This window comes from Argentina silus, assembly GCF_951799395.1.
Source record: "Argentina silus genome assembly, chromosome: 16".
Lineage (NCBI taxonomy): Eukaryota > Metazoa > Chordata > Actinopteri > Argentiniformes > Argentinidae > Argentina > Argentina silus.
This window is the reverse complement of record NC_139670.1, coordinates 11427548-11447082: the sequence shown is the minus strand read 5'-3', so window position 1 is coordinate 11447082 and position 19535 is coordinate 11427548. Positions and strand designations below refer to the sequence as shown.

Sequence of the window (19535 nt, the reverse complement as noted above, 5' to 3'; positions counted from 1 at the left end):
ACTTGTGTGAGCAAGTGTGATGGAGCGATGCTGTATGTGGCAGCGTGACGCCTGTTACATAGACATTGAAAAGACTCATGAATGACATTTGTCAGATCTCTCAAGGTGGGGGATTACAGTGACTATTTGAAATGCTGTGTTATAATAACATTGACACCAGAGAATGCAATAGAATTTAATCAAATATTGATGCTGTGTGTGATGGTTGACCTCATTGCTTGTAGGTCACCTTACCCCTCAAGGACGCACTCCTAGGGCTAATTTAAGGGTTTATTAAGACTTCCATAATGGACTTGGGTTCACCTTTGTGACACGTCTAGAGAGTAGATTTAGCTACCTTGCACAGTGCCTGTTTTTATTGCTGATTTTGCAACTTGTTTTGCTGTGAGACAGCAAGATTTATGAGTGTGTCCTCTATTAGTAATTTACAAACAAGTGTTTTTACAATCAGGTATGAGCTTTAATATTCAGTGATCCTGTCTGTTAATTTGTTTTCATAGAGACACAGAAGTGAGATATACAGTATATTAACATTGAGAATTAAATTGAGACCAAATCAAGTCAGGAAATTGTGAAGTCATTGGACTCATATTGAATGCTTATCGGAGACTGAGGAGACATTCAGTTCAGCTAAGTTATCACAGATGGCCATCTTATTCGTTGTCTATGTAATAAGTATTCCATGTGAGTCACAACAAAGTGCTAGAGTTACTTAATATGCACATGCATATGAGATTTAAACTGGCTGGGTTGGTATTGGCTACTCTTGGAGGACATAACTTGGAGAAAATTGTCTTTATTGTTAAAAACCAACGCCTTTCGGTTATATTGCCTTCATGGTTATAAATACTGTATAGACAGACAGGTTTTATATATTTCAAGATGGCCACCTGAAAAAAACATTATAACTTTATTTACCAGTTATTCCAGCAAAAGGGTAACCATTTAGTGTGACATTGTGCTTAAAGGTCGTTATTCAAATGAGTAGGTGACTGTAATATAAAGTATTACCTGTGTGCCTAATATTTTGTCAACCAAGAACTGCACTTTCATTTTAGGGGCAGAAGAGAAATTGAGTGATATTATATTTGTTACAAGGCACTTTCTACTATGGTAACATTTGAATATACAGTGCAGCGCCTGTATAATAGTCTACACACCCTTTCAAAACAGAGAAGACCTGTTTGAAAAAGTCTACACACTCCTTTCAAAACAGAGAAGACCTGTTTGAAAAAGTCTACACACTCCTTTCCGTGGCTCTCCTAAAATGAGCTCAAATGCAAAAATGTTTTCAATAAGTTACTAAATAAGTTGAATTGAGTCCAATGTGCAGTGGTAATAGTTCACTTGATTTCAGAAAGAATACCATTGTCTTTAGAGGGTCCCTCATTTGAATAGGAATATTGCACACAAATTTTCTCTTGATCTTGACAAACTCCCCAGTCCCTGCTGATGACAACCCATGACGTGCAGCGACTCTTCTTCACATGAGAGATGGTGTGGAAATTGCGATGAGTGCGCTGGATTTGCACTAATCTTGCTTTGTAGTAAAACCAAAGCAAAACAATTTTCAGAGTTTTGCTGTATCACTTCATTGTTGCAAACACAATAATGGATTTGAAATAGATTTGATTCCTTCTGGCCACTCTGTTATAGACCAGTTTTGTAGATTAACTGGGATGATCCCATCCACTGTGCTTTTCCGTCTCAGCCATTAGCAGATTTATTTTAAGTCTCTCCATGCCTCAGGGCGCATTCCTGAACAGTTTTGTTCCTCTTCGTTCACTCAGTTTGTAGTGCCAACCTGATCAACACAGTGTTTAATTGATTTATAATCAATGAAGGACCCTACAAAGACACAGGTATCAAAATTCAACTTATTGAGCAACTTGTTGAAGAAATGTTTTATTTGAGCTTATGTTAGGAGAGCAACAGCAAAGGGTGTGTAGACTTATGCAACCAAGTCTTCCTTAGTTTATTTTATTTTGTATAAATTATTGAAAATGTCTTCATTTTTTATTTATTCATTCACTTTATGTCCAGTAAGCTGTGTAGATCAGCGAGGGGGGGGGGAATCCTATTTAATGTATTTAAATTCCCTAAGGCAACAAAAGGGTGTTGGACTTTGTAAAGTATGTGCAAAAACATGGTGAAATCCTGCTTGAATCACCAAAAAACTATGATTCGAGAACAAACCTGAAGAAGCACTGATGATAGTGGGTGAGAGTGCAGCACATCATCACACGGAACGCCACGTTATTCCTCTATCGCTGACAATCTGCTTTGTCAGAGGAGAGAGGAAAGCTGCTTTCCTTTGCGCTGTGTGAAAGCAGGGAGGTCAGTATCCCTGGTGTAAATGACTCACCGGGCCGCTTTATCGATCTGTCCGATAAAGCGCGGTGATTAACCCCAACATAGGCTCTAAATCAACTGGACAGGAGATGGATAACATAGACAGACTAGGGGACAGATGCAATCTCTGCAAAACTGGCAGAATCACCTGCATTATTATCCAACCAGGCAAACTGGTATCTGTGGTCCAGTCTGGCGGGTTTGGCTGGGATTAGTCGCATGTCAGGTTGCCAGATATGATCCTGGGGGGTTGTTTGTTGTTGTGTATTTGGGCTACCCACTGAACCTGCATATCAGCTCTCAATATTCAGCTGTATGAATGGAAATGTGTAAAGGGTTGCAGCAAATCCAGTGTTAACTGTAATAGAAACTCACTAGGGTTAAAGACCTTTTGAACTTGTGTTGTGACATGCAAAGGCTTTGAACATACAGTATATTGTGTAACCATAGTACAAGTTAGAGAGCCTCCCCATGTCTTCCACTTGGGATGTCCTGCCTTGGGATATACAGTGAGCCTCTATTCACTGAAGGTGATTTGTCTAGTGTGAGAGTGATGATTTTTGTGATGAATTGAAATATTGTTTGAAGATAAGGCATGTCATTTGTCACACTCCCACGCCGCTGAAATGCTCAATGACATGCACATAATTGCCAAGGCTCACGTCACGTTTCTTCATCTGGGATGTCTCCAGAGCATCTGAATAATGCAAGTTTGAATTATATAATTCAGACACAGTACTGCTCAATCAGCTGTCATAACACTGAAAAGAAGAAGTCTGTTTTCACAGCAAAACAGATTTGCTCTTGTAGAAGCCAAACTAAAATGGGGCTCATCAATGAGGATCGAAGGAATCGAGGAATGACACTGAACCTCAAAGCCAAATCAGTTTGACCTAACAAAAAGCCCATTAAGTTGGAAGAAGGGTTAAAGGTCTGAGAAAAATTGGGCTCCATTTTGCTTTCGCAAAGTTTGCTTTCGCAAAGTTTGCTTGAGCAAAGTTTAGTTGACATCTGGACTACTTTGGTACTTTCTTTGTGTGCGTATTACAGCCTTGGGGTGGGGCAATGCGCATCATGGTCTGGGGGACCAATCACTGCCTACTGTGGCCAAGATGGGAGTTGGGTGGTTTCAAGGTTGAAAATTACTATGGAGACAGCTGCGTTGGAAACACATCATCCCTAATGTCATTGTATAACCCACAGTTAAGTAGAGAATGAGCTTCAATTTCAATGGATCCATTATTACAAAAAATACATTTTAGAGATATTTAACTAGGGTAGTGTTTGTGTATCCACATGTTTTTATAGGGGCCATTCATCATCTAAATTTAGCAAAAAAGCTTCGATATTGATGGGAAAAAATATTACGTACATATAATTCTGTCTCAAAAATGCTTTTAAAAAGGCTATAGGTGCGTAAGCGACAATTTACGTGGCAGCAAGGCAGTACTGAGCATACATTTAGAGTGGTTAAGGTTAGGGTTAGGATTAGGGTTGGCCATTAACTGTGAGTGATCAGAGTTGGGAATAGGAATAGCTTCGAAGTGGAACTAGAACCCTCCCCCCACATGCCTGTAGAATGGTTGCTTGTTGTTATGCGCATCGTCTTTTCTGACCAGGTAGGACTATTTTGCATTGAGTTGTCGCCTATGCTAATTTGCTACATTGATGAAAATGGAAGAAAACCTGAAGGCAAAACTGAATTCATTTTTTTTAGAGTTATGCCCAAACAAGGTATTTGATTGGTATGACGTGTTGTGAGGCGTCACTCATTTCAAACCAGTTTCCATCCCTTTGCAACTATTTTCTGCAGGCTTTCCGAACTAGGAAAGCATGGTCTTAACAAGGTTAGGGTAAGTGTAAGTTATCAAGAGATAGTATTAGCAACATTAGCAACAATAATTAGGGTTAGGGGACAAGCCAAAAGCAGGGTTAGGGTTAGGGTTAGGATTGACTTGGAAATATATATTAATTAATAATTGAATGAATGATTTATTGTGTCTACACCACCCCATCCCTCTTCGGATTACAAAGACACATTGAACAAAAAATGATATAAACAAGATCGCAAGCACACTAATAAACAATAAAACATATAAACAAACATACAAACCAAGACATACTATGACAATAGTATGGCAATAAGAGAAAGTTAGTACAGTGTGTCATGAAATCATTCCAAGTTGTCACATGGCACTCATTCTTTTCTTTTCTTTTTTGTTTGTGTATGTATTCTGCTATTGCAAAAATGCTGTTATCAAAGTGCCATTTTAATATCTCACTGTCACTTAATCACATAATATTTGGTTGTTTTTTGTGTACTTTTACAAATAACATGACGGAAGTCATGATAATATGGACAAAAGAGGACAAAAGTAATTACATTTTCTCACCAAGCTCACAATAATTACAAAGTCTCTCCCCTCCTATATATGTTGGCCAAAGGGGGTCCTTGGTCACAAATATGTAAAATTTGGGAAGACATTTTTGGGAAGACAAATTTGACATTTTTGGCCCTTCAAAACAGACCCTGGCCCTTAATCCAGTCACTTCCTGTGGATACAAGAAGCTAAAAATCAGGGCCTCCCAGGGACAACTGTCCTGCGAGTTTCAAGTCTTTACATTAAGAATTTACCATTATGCACAGGGTGTAAAAGGCTGTCAGCATGGAACTGCAGGGACATAATGCAGGACCATGTTAAGTGGTAACTAGGCCACTTCCTGTGGACACAGAAAGCTGAGATTCAACACAGGGCCTCACTACTAAGTTCACAACAGATTGTGTAAAAGGACTCTTTGCGAGCTCAATCTCAGCCCACAGGCAGGCACTGGTTTACTAGCCTAAGTGCTGCAGGCAATGGCTCTTTAAGGGAGAGGCAGTGGTTCTCTATGGTGGCGACCTTTATTTGGCGACCACTATGAAGGGTTCATTTGCATACACTTGCGTTATTCAGGAGAGTATACTGAGCATGTACATAATTGAATCATGTCTCTGACCTCAGCCATTCTAAAGATGTGACTCAAAGCACATCAGAGTGTTTTTTTTATTGTGTTCCACAATGTGATTGTTTAATCTGTATTTCTTTATTGTTCAATTGATGAATTATTGTGTGACACCTATCTATCTATCTATCTATCTATCTATCTATAAAACTGTTAATGCCCTTGTGCCTCTGGAGACTGATAGAAATGCTAGATACATTGGAGTCTGTGGATTAGCTGAATATGCAGGACTGTAGGTCAATGCAGCAAAAATCGTTTTTTTTTTTTCTGCTAGAGTAGAGAACACTAGAAATGGCATATTGTGACCTACAGAAGGCCCGGCCCAAATCTTATTGAGATTCTGCACGATAGAAGCTCTATATTCTCCCTGCCCAAAGCAAGCCTCAGGGCAAAATACAGCTAAAACCTTAAAGGGTCTGTCCAGTTAACCGTTAGATACCCGGTAGAGTTTTACTTGCATGAAAATTAAGCAGTAATTATGACTGGCAAAGGAAACCCCAAATAATTAATTTCTGAAAGAAAAAAAACAACATTCAACACTCATATCAACAGTATAGGCATTTATTACACAGGTTATGTTTAGTTTTGTTGCATTATAAAATGTACTCTGGCATCTCTGGACATCAGAGGAGCAGACTTTCTGTTTTTACAGACTTGTGTTTTTCACAATTTTCAGAGAAAACTTATGCTGGTGTAATTACAACAATCAGCCACCAGAAAAGTGTTTATTAGGAACTCTTGTTCAAGACAGTACTTTCCTTTTGTGAATTGATCGTGTACATACATTTTACCAGGTTACATCAGGCATTGAAAAGTTAAAGATGCTATATGGAGAATTGCTAAGGAAAGACGTGTGCAACCTTACATTTTCATTACATTAGTTTTACTTCAGCTTGAAATGGAGCTATAGCCTGATACATGTATTTTGATCACTCACGCAAAATCTTCTGCTGTAATGATTAACTTTCCCGAAAGCAATTTCCTAGTTGACAAATGTCAATATTGATAGAACATAGAAACGCCCATTTGAAACTCAAGTAATCCTTGCAAATGCTAGTCCTTCCTTTTCACAATTCCAGCCAAAATAAATTCAATATATTGATAGAACAGCACTTTTTATTTCTTCTTGCACTAAGCAGAGACAGTCTAAAAAGTGCAACGGGGCATTCACCAGTGTAGTTCAAGGTAGCTTCATAAAATCAAATATAATTTTCAGCCACATAGGCAGATAGAATGATATTACCACACTCAACCAGTCGCTTGCTGTTTTTCTGTATAAATGTAGGCATAAGTTAAAGCTGTTTTTTATGCATTGTGGCGATTTTGACAAGAAGTATCACATTGCAGTTTGTTGTTACCTATGGATAGTATGTTGTTACCTAGGGATACTGTGTTGTTATCCAGGGATAGTAACTAACCCTAACCCTAGCTGAAATCAGAGCAATTGGACTGACCCTTTAAACAAGTTTCCATTATCAAACTCTAGAGTTCCTCTCTTCAATGTCTTTTCACCTGTACTGTATCATTGAGACAGTAGTTAGTTCCTATTGTACTAAACAAAACAAAGTTATGGAGGAAACATTTCAACATTCACTTGCATATACACCACTGTATGCAAGACGGGGACTCTCTCCCTTCATAGTACATTGTCACTTCACAGTTTTAACTATTTCATGGATGCCATCTCAGATTGTAAATACAGTATGAATATGTCCATATGCAGGGGGACTGTGGGTAGATGAGCGAATGTTTGTGCTTTTTGATTATGTATGAGCATCTGGGTCATGTGGGTGCTAGGTATACCGCTGGGTATTACATAGTGTTTCCCTACGCACAGAAACAAAAACACAACCTATAGAACACTCTACACCCACGGCTCTCCTGTTGATGTAGATCGTACCAACTTCTAGTGGTATCTGACAATGGCATCTGTTCCTGTTTCACATTTTCTACTTTTTATGCATATTCCATAAACAAGAATGCTTTTCCCTGTGTATAATGATAGCCCAGAGATCATCATATTTTGTATTTCGTATAATTCTGTGAATGGAAAACCATAACCCTTTACCGTAATGCCATATGACAGTGTCCATATGACAGTGAAACCGCAGTGTCATAAAAAGAGCATAAAGTTCTGTCAAGAACATAAGCATAAAGTTGTAGAACTAATGAAATTGGACCTTACATGTTGTTTGACATGAACAATGAATGGGTCTGAAACTCCTCAAGACCATCATATCAACTAATGAACCTTTCCCTGACTCGGGACATGATTGATGTGATAAGTGAGGACATAAAGATACTGTACCATTGTATCCAATGACACAATGTCATTGAAGTGACTACTAGATACTGACATAGAGGTTCATGACAGTGTCATGAAACAATTTAGACTGTGTCAAATATGGTTGGGCAGATATTAGATATTATTTATTATCATCTAGCGGTGAAAACATGTCTCTGTTTTACCACTCTTTACAACACTGACAGCCACACACTAGTTCAGTCACAGTTCAGTCATTTTTCCTCACGCTGACATGTCTCATACTTCAGCAATGAAAAATATTATCGTACATCATTCATCAAACAATTCAATAGTTTTGAACATTTGCAAGCTAATGCATATAGTTTGTGCATTTTGGGGTTGTTTGGTGTAGTTTGGGGTTGGTTGGTAGTATTTGGGGTATTATGGGGTTGTGTTGGGTAGTTTGCAGTACTTTTGGGGTAGTTTGGGGTATTTGTGTATAGCTATTAAGCTCTTATGCACAATGTAATGATATTTTGGGATCATATGAAGAAGAAAAATATACAAACAATTTATTTTGAGTAAACTACCCATTTAAGGTGCAGCCCTTCAATGCATCACAGTAATGTACTCCAGCTGCATACATTTATGATTGCATAATACCCTTTTGAATGTACTATTCCTTAAAATATGAGCTTAATATAGTATGAGCTTGGATATTGTCTGTCCTATGTTTAATTACTGTAAAAATAGTCCACTCATTTCAGGTGATACTCAGAGGAAAGTCCTCCTCTACAATCAGACTAATGAACTTCGGCCTTCATGCAGAGAGGTAACCATCTTCATGATTTATATTAGTCTCAAGAAAAACTAAATGGCCTGAGGTGAAATCTTCATCCTCTTCTGAGGGTTGCCACAGAGATGCCAAATAAGAACTGTTACCAGTTGCCGATGCTCTGGTCTCTACCTCTCAAAGCCTTGCTGACAGAATAACATCTCTGGTCAAATATAGAGGTTGTAAATAGTTGATGGGTGGTGTGTTAGTTGTTTGTCATGAGAGACTATGTTTGAGCTGCTGCTAATGCATTTTACACACTGGCCACATGCATCAAATGGAAAGTGGGGTGCAAATGTGAAGCATAACTAATTTATAGGCCTTTTGGGAAACATATTGCCAAACACAACAATGTTTTTTCAAAAGGATTTATTGTTATTTGTATGTAGGATTAAGTATTTTATAGCATGAAAGGCTTTCATATTAAATTCACATGTATATGACCTCAATCCCCCACCACTGGAATATAATATCAATATCATCAGAAAGTTAGAATAAATCAATATGGCAAGAAAATTAGCAAACCATTTGCTCTCACCCAGTGGGCAAGTGGGGATGCATACAAAATAACAGTATAGTAAAAACTGTGCAACATTTTCACAATAAACAAATAAATCATTAGATAAATAAATCAACACATTGAGAATTATTTCAAGATATGAATAAGATGGTGAAGAAGAAGAAGAAGAAGAAGAAGAAGAAGAAGAAGAAGAAGAAGAAGAAGAAGAAGAAGAAGAAGAAGAAGAAGAAGAAGAAGAAGAAGAAATGAATAGTAAAGGTTCACTATTTCATATTTTCATCAGTGAAAGTGAAATTATGTATAGGTTCACTGGGGATACGACATATAACATTGCATTATTATTATTTAATTTTGACAGAATGATGACTGTTTAGCCATAAACAAGGCTCTGGCTCTAGTTTCAAAACAAGTAATTTCGAGAGAAGAAAAGAAGCTTGCTAAAAAGGCAATTTTGGACTCACACCCTGTAAACATGTTCCCCTAGAGGCGTAATTTATAAACTACATGCTTTAAAAAATAGTCTATGTATTAGTTGGCTAACATTACTGTTGCTACCTTGAGCAAGGTAGCAGTTGAGCAATATTTCAAACATTATTTTGTATAAATGTGGCTAGGCTGGTGATTTGAGCAGCTAGTAGCTATAATTTATCGTTGCTAGCCTGCCACTTATTTTCTAATCTTGTATCCCAGAATCTCATCTCTCGATTGAGATTATGGGGGCGCAGGATGGAAGAAATGCTGTCGGAAGGAACTTTTTGCTGCAGGCTCCACCTGAATTGAACAGGATGACCCTCCTCCCCTGCCCATGCTCGTGTTTACAAACCGATACGCATTGCAGATAGCTGAAGAAGTTTTTGATGCCAGCATTTTGCATGTGAGCAGTGTGCAATCAATTATCTATTTAAAAAGAACTAACTAACTAACTGTTGAAATCCCCACCTCCATGTCAAGCACTCCTCTGTACTCGTCTGTAGAATCTGTGTTTGACTGGTGAAATTTACCAGATGCACCACCTCCCATCAGCACTTTTCGATGGGTGCGCAGTAGTGAGACTACTTAGTTTCAAACAGGCTGCCGTTGTCCACAACAAGCCAAAACAAGGAAAATAGGGCCTTTTCAATGGGGGTCAATAGAAGAGATTAACAGAGTCCCATAACACTGAGGGTGATGGACGGCTTCATTAATCTGAACGTGAAGAAAAATGCAGAAGGATAAAATCGATAAAACAAATTAATTGAGGTTAAATCGTATAAATCGTATAGTCTGACAGCATACCAGTGGCGTTTCCTGCCTCTGGGATTTTAGGAGCCAGATATTGAGAACAAAACCTTACGAGGGGGTTTTGGGGTATCATGCTATTCCTGCACTTTGCCCCTTGACTCAACACGATTCAATCTGTGCGCATAAATCTACACCACTCTCACTTTCGCTAGCAGCCCGTTCAAAGCTGATGCGAACAACCGTGTTTTTGCTACTAGTTAGTCCTTGAATTCAAACCGTGCCATCTCACCCTTTCACACAGATTGAGCATTCTAAAAGCTAATAAATCTCTCCAGGATGCCCCTGTTTCCTCCACACATCGCACTGTTAATGACAGCTGAGCATGACTACGGTCATCATAGACATTAAAGTAGGAGGGTCTAACCATTCCTGACAGAGCAGTTCAATCACAGGAAAGTAAAGACACTGCCTCCTATCACGTGACTTTTAATCAGAATTTGGGCATTGCCACTTCATCGCTGTATGTCTCCTATCTGGAGGCAAGAGCTCTCGGGGAGGTAGAAACAATACTGTCTCTGACCACTACGCTACTGGGTCACTGTTGTAAACTTTTGTATTTGCCTTAAAATCTCTGTGCTCTATGTATTATTCTCTGATATTTCTTGACAAATTAAGCAGTTTTATTGTTGCTTTTTACATGAAAAATTAGTATGAATGAATGAATGCCCCTGCAGCATACCCTTTAAGTGATTACAGTGTTCCCTTGTCTCCCCCTTTAATGTAGAAGTGGTGTATAGGTCATACAGAATTGTAAATTGATGAAGATGATGATACAAGATTATACAAAATTAATATAAGGTCAAAGGACGTGTTAACATCAAAGGGGGCAGTGGCACAGATGGTGGTCTCTCAAAATTGACTCACAGCATACAGTACAGTGGATGGGTTACCAAGTTGAGTTTACCAAGTTACAAAGCAGAGTAATCGGAAAATAGCCGCATGAGCAAAATGACTATTATTGTTAAAAAACAACATTACCCATCAAGCCTGTCTTTTGTTGGGTTTTAATGGAGTCCATTAATCACCTGAAAAGAAAGAAGATTCCCGCTGGCTAATGCTTGCATGTGGTTTATTTCTGCAACGTTTAGACCAAGTAGGTCTATCACCTGTAGTAGGTCTATCACCTGTAGTCGGTCTATCACCTGTAGTAGGTCTATCACCTGTAGTGGGTCTATCACCTGCCATAGACCAAGTAGGTTTATCACCTGCCATTCATAGTTAAGTTTAGCGGTCAGCATTCATTCTTCGTAGTTTGGCAGGCAGGTTATCCTCGGGCCGCCCCCCAGCCAAAAGGATCTGGACAGGAGTCAGCGCAGGGGCTGGAATGGCTTTCAGGGCAAGGGGTAGTCTGTGCGTCTCCAGCTCCCCTGGCAAATGAGTCAGTGGCTCCCCGGACCCACCTTCCAGGGCCCTGAGGTGGTGCTGCTCCTCTGGCTCCCCATGGCCTACGGCGGGGATGGAGTTGGTTGCCAGACGCTGGACCCTTAGGGGCAGGTCCCCTGTGCTGGAGACCTTCTCGGCAGGCACGGTGCCTCCGGTCTTTAGCCCTCTCCGGAGGTCCTCCTTCCCTGAGCTCATGCGCTGGAGCTTGCTGGGGAGCCTCCCTGCTTGATCTTCAGCATGGTCCACACAGTCCACCGACAGCAGCCTGTCCCTGCGGCTCCAGCCCCCATTCCCCAGTGGAGGGGAGGTTGTGGTGGGGACAGCAGGGAGAGGGTTTGGGGAAGGTAGGGAGGCTTTCTCCTCTTGCTCCTTGACGCTGTATGGAGGTGTGTTGACCTCGAAGGTGTTGTGGAACTGAGAGTAGTCAACTCGGAAGAAGCCCTCCTCCAGGGACATGACAGGCAGGAAGCGATGGCCCCACAGCACCTCATCTTCCGTGTAGGAGGTACGTGCCTGACATGTCATACCTGGGAACAGGAGAGACAGAAGGAAAGGGAGAGAAATACAGAGATGGAGAACATAGAGAGAGGAAAAATAGCATGAGAGGAGAGAGAGAGAATGGGGAAAGGGGAGATAAAGGGAGAGAGGGAGAGATGGAGAGTGAAAGGAAGAAAAATGTACATGGAGAGAGGGACATGGAGAGAGAAAAAGAAGGGTAGGGAGAGAGAAAAGCTAGTAAATTTGAACATAAAGATTATATAATTATTACCGAGTATTGAAGTTGTCCTTGAAAATCAAAAGGACAGTGAAGCAAAAGGGGGAAACATTAAACAGGAAAAAAGTCTTGTTTACCAGTGGTCTCCACAATGCCCTCCAGGATGACGACAATCTCAAACTGCTCGTTCATGAGGGAGCGTTGGGACAGGTCGAAGAAGGGGCTCTTAGTGTTGATCTCATGGCAGATAGTCAAAGGGGACACGAGGAAGAGCTGGTCTGCTCCCGTCCCAAAACCTACATCCAGCTCACACTGATCCAGGGGTAGGAACTCTCCCTCTGGGGTCTGACGAGACTGGGACATAAAAGAGTGGTTATGACTACACAAGGAGGGTTGTAGTATGAGAAACTATTGCAAAGTTCAAAGTCCACCCCAAGTCCTATACATTTCTCGTGTTGGAAAAAAATCTCCACAGGTTGCTGCTACAAAATGGCTCATGCATATCGAATACTCTCAGATCTACAAGGGGCCATCAAGAAGTGTCTAAAGGGGTGGGGGCTGTGGGTTGATTTGGGATTGGGTATCTTAGAAACCTAATTTGTGAAAATTACCTGTGGAAGCCTGTGAGTCAGATAATGATCAGACTAATGGTAAACTTTATTTCCTCTCCAGTGTAGTTATAAATCATATCATGAATATCTACAGCAACTTATGCTAACTTTAGCCACTGCTAACCAAAAAAACATTGTGAGTGACTGGGGCAAGAAGGCTCCAGTTCCACATTTGTGGCCAAATCACCTCTAAGCTATTTCAAACCATGTTCTAGAGTAAATTTTTGGCCATGCAATTTTACATTGCTTAGCAGTGGCTAAAGTATGTTGCGTTGGATCCACATCCCATAGACTACTTTCAAAGTAAGGAACCAAGTTTTGTGATTTGGGTGAACTATACCTTTAAATTGAATGCCTCTTTATAAACAAATAATTAAACAAATAATTTTACGCACAGAACTTCATCACAGAGCCAAAAAAGAGAATAACAGACACTGTTCTAGCATTTCATTCTGACATCTCCCATACTCTAAAATAGCGAGGAGGGCCCAAGCCCTTTGACTGAGCTGCCTGTAGGATCACAGATGGCGAACAGACTGCAATTCTTATTCACAGTGACATTGAGGACAGATGGGTGTGAAAATTCACAGGAAGGAGCCTGTACCCACAATTCCCTCCTCGCTTTGGCTGGGGAAAGCAGGTTTTTCCAGTGTTGTCACTTTTCCTATTGCCAAAGTCTGTGCCAGGCACCCATGATACAACAGTGAAATCTCCTAAAAGCTAGAGGGGGCAGTGTGTAAGTCATGTTTTTGACCAATGTTCCTGTTATGTTCCAGGGATGAGCAGCCCTCAACGTACCCAGTCAGCAAGCACTTGCCGGATCACTGATGGCAACCGAATGGCTCATCAGCTAATATTGGACCCATGGCCGTAAACTGACGGCAGCCAACATGGCGTTATGCCCCTATTGGCCCAACCTCACCACAACCCCTACACAAACTACTTGAAACTATCTGCCATTAACCCCAACCCTGTGGGTAACACTTTCAAATAACATTCATTTATAGGACTAAACTTTTTATGCATTTCTAAAAACAGAATAGTTCCTTTGCCCCTTATTCCTTAAGCTACCCACCCAGAGAGCATCATCATCATCATCACCACCACCAACATCATCACAGGATTCCTTGTCACATGTGTTGTTTATTTCATGTTGTTTATACATTAGATTATTTCATAAACCACTTAATTACTTTGTTTATTTCATTTATAAACATGATAATGCATGTGTTACTGATTTGTTAATTTTTAGGAGATGCATTTGTGAATGTTCGCTATTTGTAAATAGTTAACATATCATGATAAAACTCCTTCACACATCATTTAGAAGGCATTTAGATTTTCAAATTAATTAGAAATGATTATATCTAAAGAACAAGGATTGCTCTTGAACCCCAATATTGTCCATGACCTCAGTAAAAATATGGCCCTGGCTACATAATGGCCCTGCCTCCAAGCTGTTGAATCTTTCTTCTTCTTCCTTCCTTTTTCTCCATCTTCCATCTCTCTAAATCTAGATGACATAGAAAATACTGCTGCTCACCTCTCTTCCTTGAGGTAATCACTTATTGGATGAATTAAAGTCAGGTTCCAGGAGTACTCCGGCTTCTGAGGAATGCACAACCAAGTGACCAATTTCACCTCCTTTATCAGGCCACTCTATTTGTTTGTAAAGGGGCCATGTAGTCAAAACCCAGATTTTCACACTATGAAGTTGAAGTAACACTGTGAAATTGTAACAAGTATGACCATGACATGACAGCAGTTTGAAAAGTGTCCCTCGAATTACAGCTCATTTTCCTTGGGTGTGATATTGGCTCCTTGCACTGCGTCACCAGAAGATCTTAAGATGATTTTAATGTACCAATGACAACCAAGTACAACTCAATCAAATAAACTAATAATATAATTTTTTTAAGTTTTACTTCTCTCCCTTTTGCCAGCACTAGCAGTGCACACAGTGACAGCAGAGACTAGATGAAACTGGCCATTTAGAATGTTGAGGTAAAATTCAGCAAGACTGTTCAGAATATGTTAAGAAAATTATGTAATTGAAGTTGTCTTGTTGTTTGAGCTAGCACAGTGTTGTATTTTGCAAGCTAGAAAAACAACCTGTTTGCTAACTTACGTTAGTACAACTGCAAACAATTTTACAAAGCTAGCTCCAAAGTAACTCACCAAAATGTAGTACTGTAGCATCAATTGTGTACATGCTGCATAAATCCACATAAGAGACACTGTATGCTGCTAACAAATTGGTAAACACTGAACTTAGAATACACATTATAAATGAAAAAAATATTCATAATAACAACTGTCAACCAAACCTTTTTGTCCCCTCTCAGCGAGTTTATGTGTGAAGCTGATGATGGATGACTTACAGGCAGGCAAGGGACAAATATCAATCTCATTTGCCTCCTAACATATCATCACAAGACTGTGCAAAACTATTTTCCAGGACAGTGGAGACAAGTTATTTAGTATATGCAATATAGTGCGGGAACACAAGAGAAAGCCATCAATCTTATTAGAACTGAGCACATATGACAATTTATGAAATCAACAGTGAAATAAACATTCTCAAAACATTTCAAAAACACACTACAACTTGCCTCGCAAAATTTCAGAAAAGCTGCAGCAAAATTAAGCATTTTATGATATCTGAAGCATTACGATATCACAAGAAAACATTGTGAAATCCTGAAGAGACTGATTAAAGGTGTTAGAGACGGTGAGAAGCAACTTGTGAGCACCTATTTACATGTGACCCATGAACCCCAGTGAACTTAGTGATCCTAATACCACACTAAATACATGAAACACATTCAATAAGCATGTCCCAAATGGCTCCTACCATGATAGTTGTCACGATCAAGCACTACATTAATCCCATTTTGGCACTGAACAACAGGCATTGTCAATGTTTGTCAGTGTTCAGTTAAAAAATAAATGATTATTTGTGAAAGAAGTGACTGCACATGTTCCTAACCCTTTGTCATGCCTTAGTTATCGCAGCAATTGTTGCAAATATGTTCATTTGCAAGAGGACAAATTTATGTCTCAGATACTATTTTTAAATGGGTGAGTAAGCCTGTCGATCCATATAATCTGTTTTCATTTTCTTCCGTCACAAATCCAGAATAATGGCATTTATGTATTTTCCAAAGAAAGGCTCAGATAAACTGCTCTTAATTTATGTAGCTTGAGCTCAGTCCAACCTTCAATCAATAAGACAGATATCCCAACGACTATACCCTGAGGAACCATTAATCTAATTTCCAGTCGGTTGATGAGGTACATGGCTCACTGAGTGCCATTCTGCTGACTGAGGAATAGTGGGGTTAACTTAGTGATGACCTCCACTGTCAGACTCAGCAGATCAGTGACATATATAACAGCTGTGAGATCAGAGAGAGAGAAAGAGAGAAAGAGAAGTGTAAGTCAGAGAGAGAGACACACACACACACACACACAAGTAAAGCACAGATGGATGGAGTGAGAAAAGAGTAAAGCAGTGAGAGAGAGAGAGAGAGAGTGGGTTCTCTAGTAAGGAGCTTTTTAATAGAGTGCATAGCATGTTTGAGCAAAATCTAAATCAATTCAGGAGGTTATTGAAATGCAATGCATGAGTTGAGAAGCTCTCATAAAAATTTGCAATTTTTAAATATTGAAGTGACTGTAAACATATTCTGCTAAATGTTCCCAACCTTGATGCTTTACGGTCATTTTTCAACAGTTTAATACATTCAATTTAATACATTAAATTAAAAGAGTCAAGGGGAGCAGAACTCTTTGGCTCTGTCATATTTACCTTGATGAGTTTGCACCTGATCTGAGCTGACACCATATGGCTGTTTCGCAGGTTTCCCACTCGGAACATAAGGCATAACTTCCCATCCCGCTGCGAGATAACGGCGCGCTGGCTGAACATCAGCGTCTCCGCGCGCTTCTTGGGCTGGGACATCTTAATAAACATACAGCCGATAAGAAAAGCGTCCACAATGGAGCCGAGTAACGACTGAAAGAGAAAGAGAATAATGCCTTCTGGGCACTTTTCTGTGATGTAGCGGTAGCCATACCCGATGGTAGCCTCTGTCTCAATGAAGAACAAGAAAGCTGACGGAAAGTTGTACACGTTCGCGACGCAAGGGGTGTAGGATGAGTCGTGGCCGTTTAGGTTTAGGTCACCGCGGATATATGCTATTATCCACCACATAGAAGCCATAACCAGCCAGGCGACAGTGTAGGTTAAAATAAATATGAGTAGGTTCCACCGCCACTTTAGGTCGACTAACGTGGTGAAAAGGTCGGAGATGTATCGGCTGGTCTCCCCGCCAAGGTTACCATGCTGAACATTGCAGCGGCCGTTCTTCTCCACAAACCGTTGGCGCTTTCTCTTCGCCGGCGCTGAGAAAGTCATACTCCGGTTGGTGTTGACCACCTCGTAGTCCTCGCCAAATTTCCTTCGTATAGTAGACATAATGAACGATTGCAATTAACCAAATGGCCTTTACGCAAGCTTGGCACCACTATTGTAGTGATGAAATTAGCCTACATTTAGGCTACTCGATCGTTCCCCATAAAATGTATCTGCTTGTAATTTACGTGCAAGATGCGCCACAATCCATCAGCAGCTTTTACGCATACACGCACTGGTATTATTGACCCATCAGTCCTCATTGGCAAACTTTTTGTCCCGGGCTCACATCTTTGTTGTATGATGTCACTCACTCGCCACAACCTCGAGATCACCGTGCGTATAGCATGCGCGTCGGTTGCGCACCTTGAGCTTGGGTCTATAGGCAGGCGTTCATGTACGAGGACAGAAGAACTGCGGCACTCGCCGGCTGATGTAGCGTGTATTTTGTCGGGAGGCGGGGGGAGTTTGGCAGTTGTCCAATCTAATCATGTACGACCGTGCACAGAAAAGGGGCAGGTACTCAAACCTGCTGCTCAATAAGGGCGACATTCGACTCACATTAGAAAAAACAGAACCCCAGAACTCAGAAACCACTCCTCTTTCAATATGCACAATAAAACACCAGTGCAGGTCTGACAAAACGTTGTTTCATGCTGAAACTAAATTATATTCCATTTTAAGATGTTATCAGGATAACTGAATTATAAGACACAAGCAAATGTCATGTCGGATAAATATCCCTGGAAGGAGCATCTTCTTCTACACTGGCGTTTGAGGAACAGTCTCCCCCTTGCGCATTAAAGGGATGTTCTACCCAATTAATTTAATTTTCCTGGTTTGGCTCTGACCTTGGCTGTAGTTGATTAGCCAAGACAGTTTTTAGCTACATATTTTGCTTCTTAAATACTGAATAGTATTTAATGGGTCCCATAGAGACCCATTAATTCTGGAAATATGTCCAAAACACACTCCAAACCGATTAATATTATGACAGAATTCCCCTCTGAAGACTTTTGTCTGCATTTTGAAAAGTCACTTTACGACACTAATCCACTTTAGCATTGTGTTACCATGACAACACAATGCTAAAGTGTATTACAGTGTAACAAAGTGACAATAATGCAGACAGAAGTCTTCAGAGAGGGATTCTGGGGAACAAACGTCACGTTTACACCCCCCTCCCTCACTGCAGCGCTAGATAGAACTTTGTAGAATACAGCAAATCTATAAAAAAAAAAACTCTGTCATAGAGAACAGACTATGTTCGGGAAGCACAATCGCTTCTGAGATATGGCATATGCATTTTATGGGATAATATTGGGTCGCAGGATCACAATTTTACCGTCCTCACTACCGAGCAAGGACGAAAGAGGACGCCCCTTGCACACCATGTCGGCAAAACGGACTGAAGTCATTCACTCCAATGGGGCGATCTGCACTACACCCTGTTGTTTGCATCGCATAGCACCCCTCCCCTTTTTTGGGAAACAGCACCTGCTCTTCCATAACTCTGCCTGAGCATTGTGACTGCTTTTGACACTTATTATGGAGTTGTACTTGCGATGACTATTGATTGATGTATAGTTGATGTAGCCTACTTACTTAAGTCGCTCTGGATAAGAGTCTAAATTACACGTCTTTTAATAAAAGCAAATAAAACGATGTCATACAAACAAACACTATAACACTACATTGGTGTAAAGCGTATCAGACAGTAGAAGGATCCACGCTTTCTCAAAAAGTACAGTCTGGATTGGCTAATATTAAATCATATATTATATTTTCTTGAAACATAGGCTATCAATGTATAGCTATTTGGTTCCCTCTAGTGGTAGATGGACAGAAGTACTATGCTCTTTGAAATAATGTCTTGAACGTTTTAGGATCCATGCTAGGAGTGCATCAACCATGATTTTTGGGGTAGAGTCATTGGTATTGTTGCTGATGATTATGGATGAATATTAAGAGACACTGTGAGTTCGAAAATGTACGAAATTTAACTACTGAACAATATAGTCCTACACTGATTGAACAGTTGAGGGAGCACTGCCTCTCAACAACCCATGGTGTCACTATCTGCAGTGCTATCTGCCAGCCAGCTCCATAGGCGTGCAGCGGCTCACTCCTGCCTCCTCTCACGACCCGTCCGCTAGACCCAGAATTCCCCGCG

At 40.3% G+C, this 19535-nt stretch overlaps 1 protein-coding gene across 1 annotated transcript; it reads right to left on the bottom strand.

Annotated features, from left to right (window-relative positions):
• Positions 1-11460: 11460 nt before the first annotated feature.
• Positions 11461-17425, bottom strand: LOC310817506 (G protein-activated inward rectifier potassium channel 1-like; the record flags this gene model as incomplete). The annotated part of the gene is made up of 3 exons (XM_083688132.1): positions 11461-12146; positions 12472-12688; positions 16757-17425. The coding sequence occupies 3 exons, from the start codon at positions 17423-17425 to the stop codon at positions 11461-11463; spliced, it is 1572 nt and encodes a 523-aa protein (XP_083544258.1).
• Between the last annotated feature and the right edge of the window lie 2110 nt (positions 17426-19535).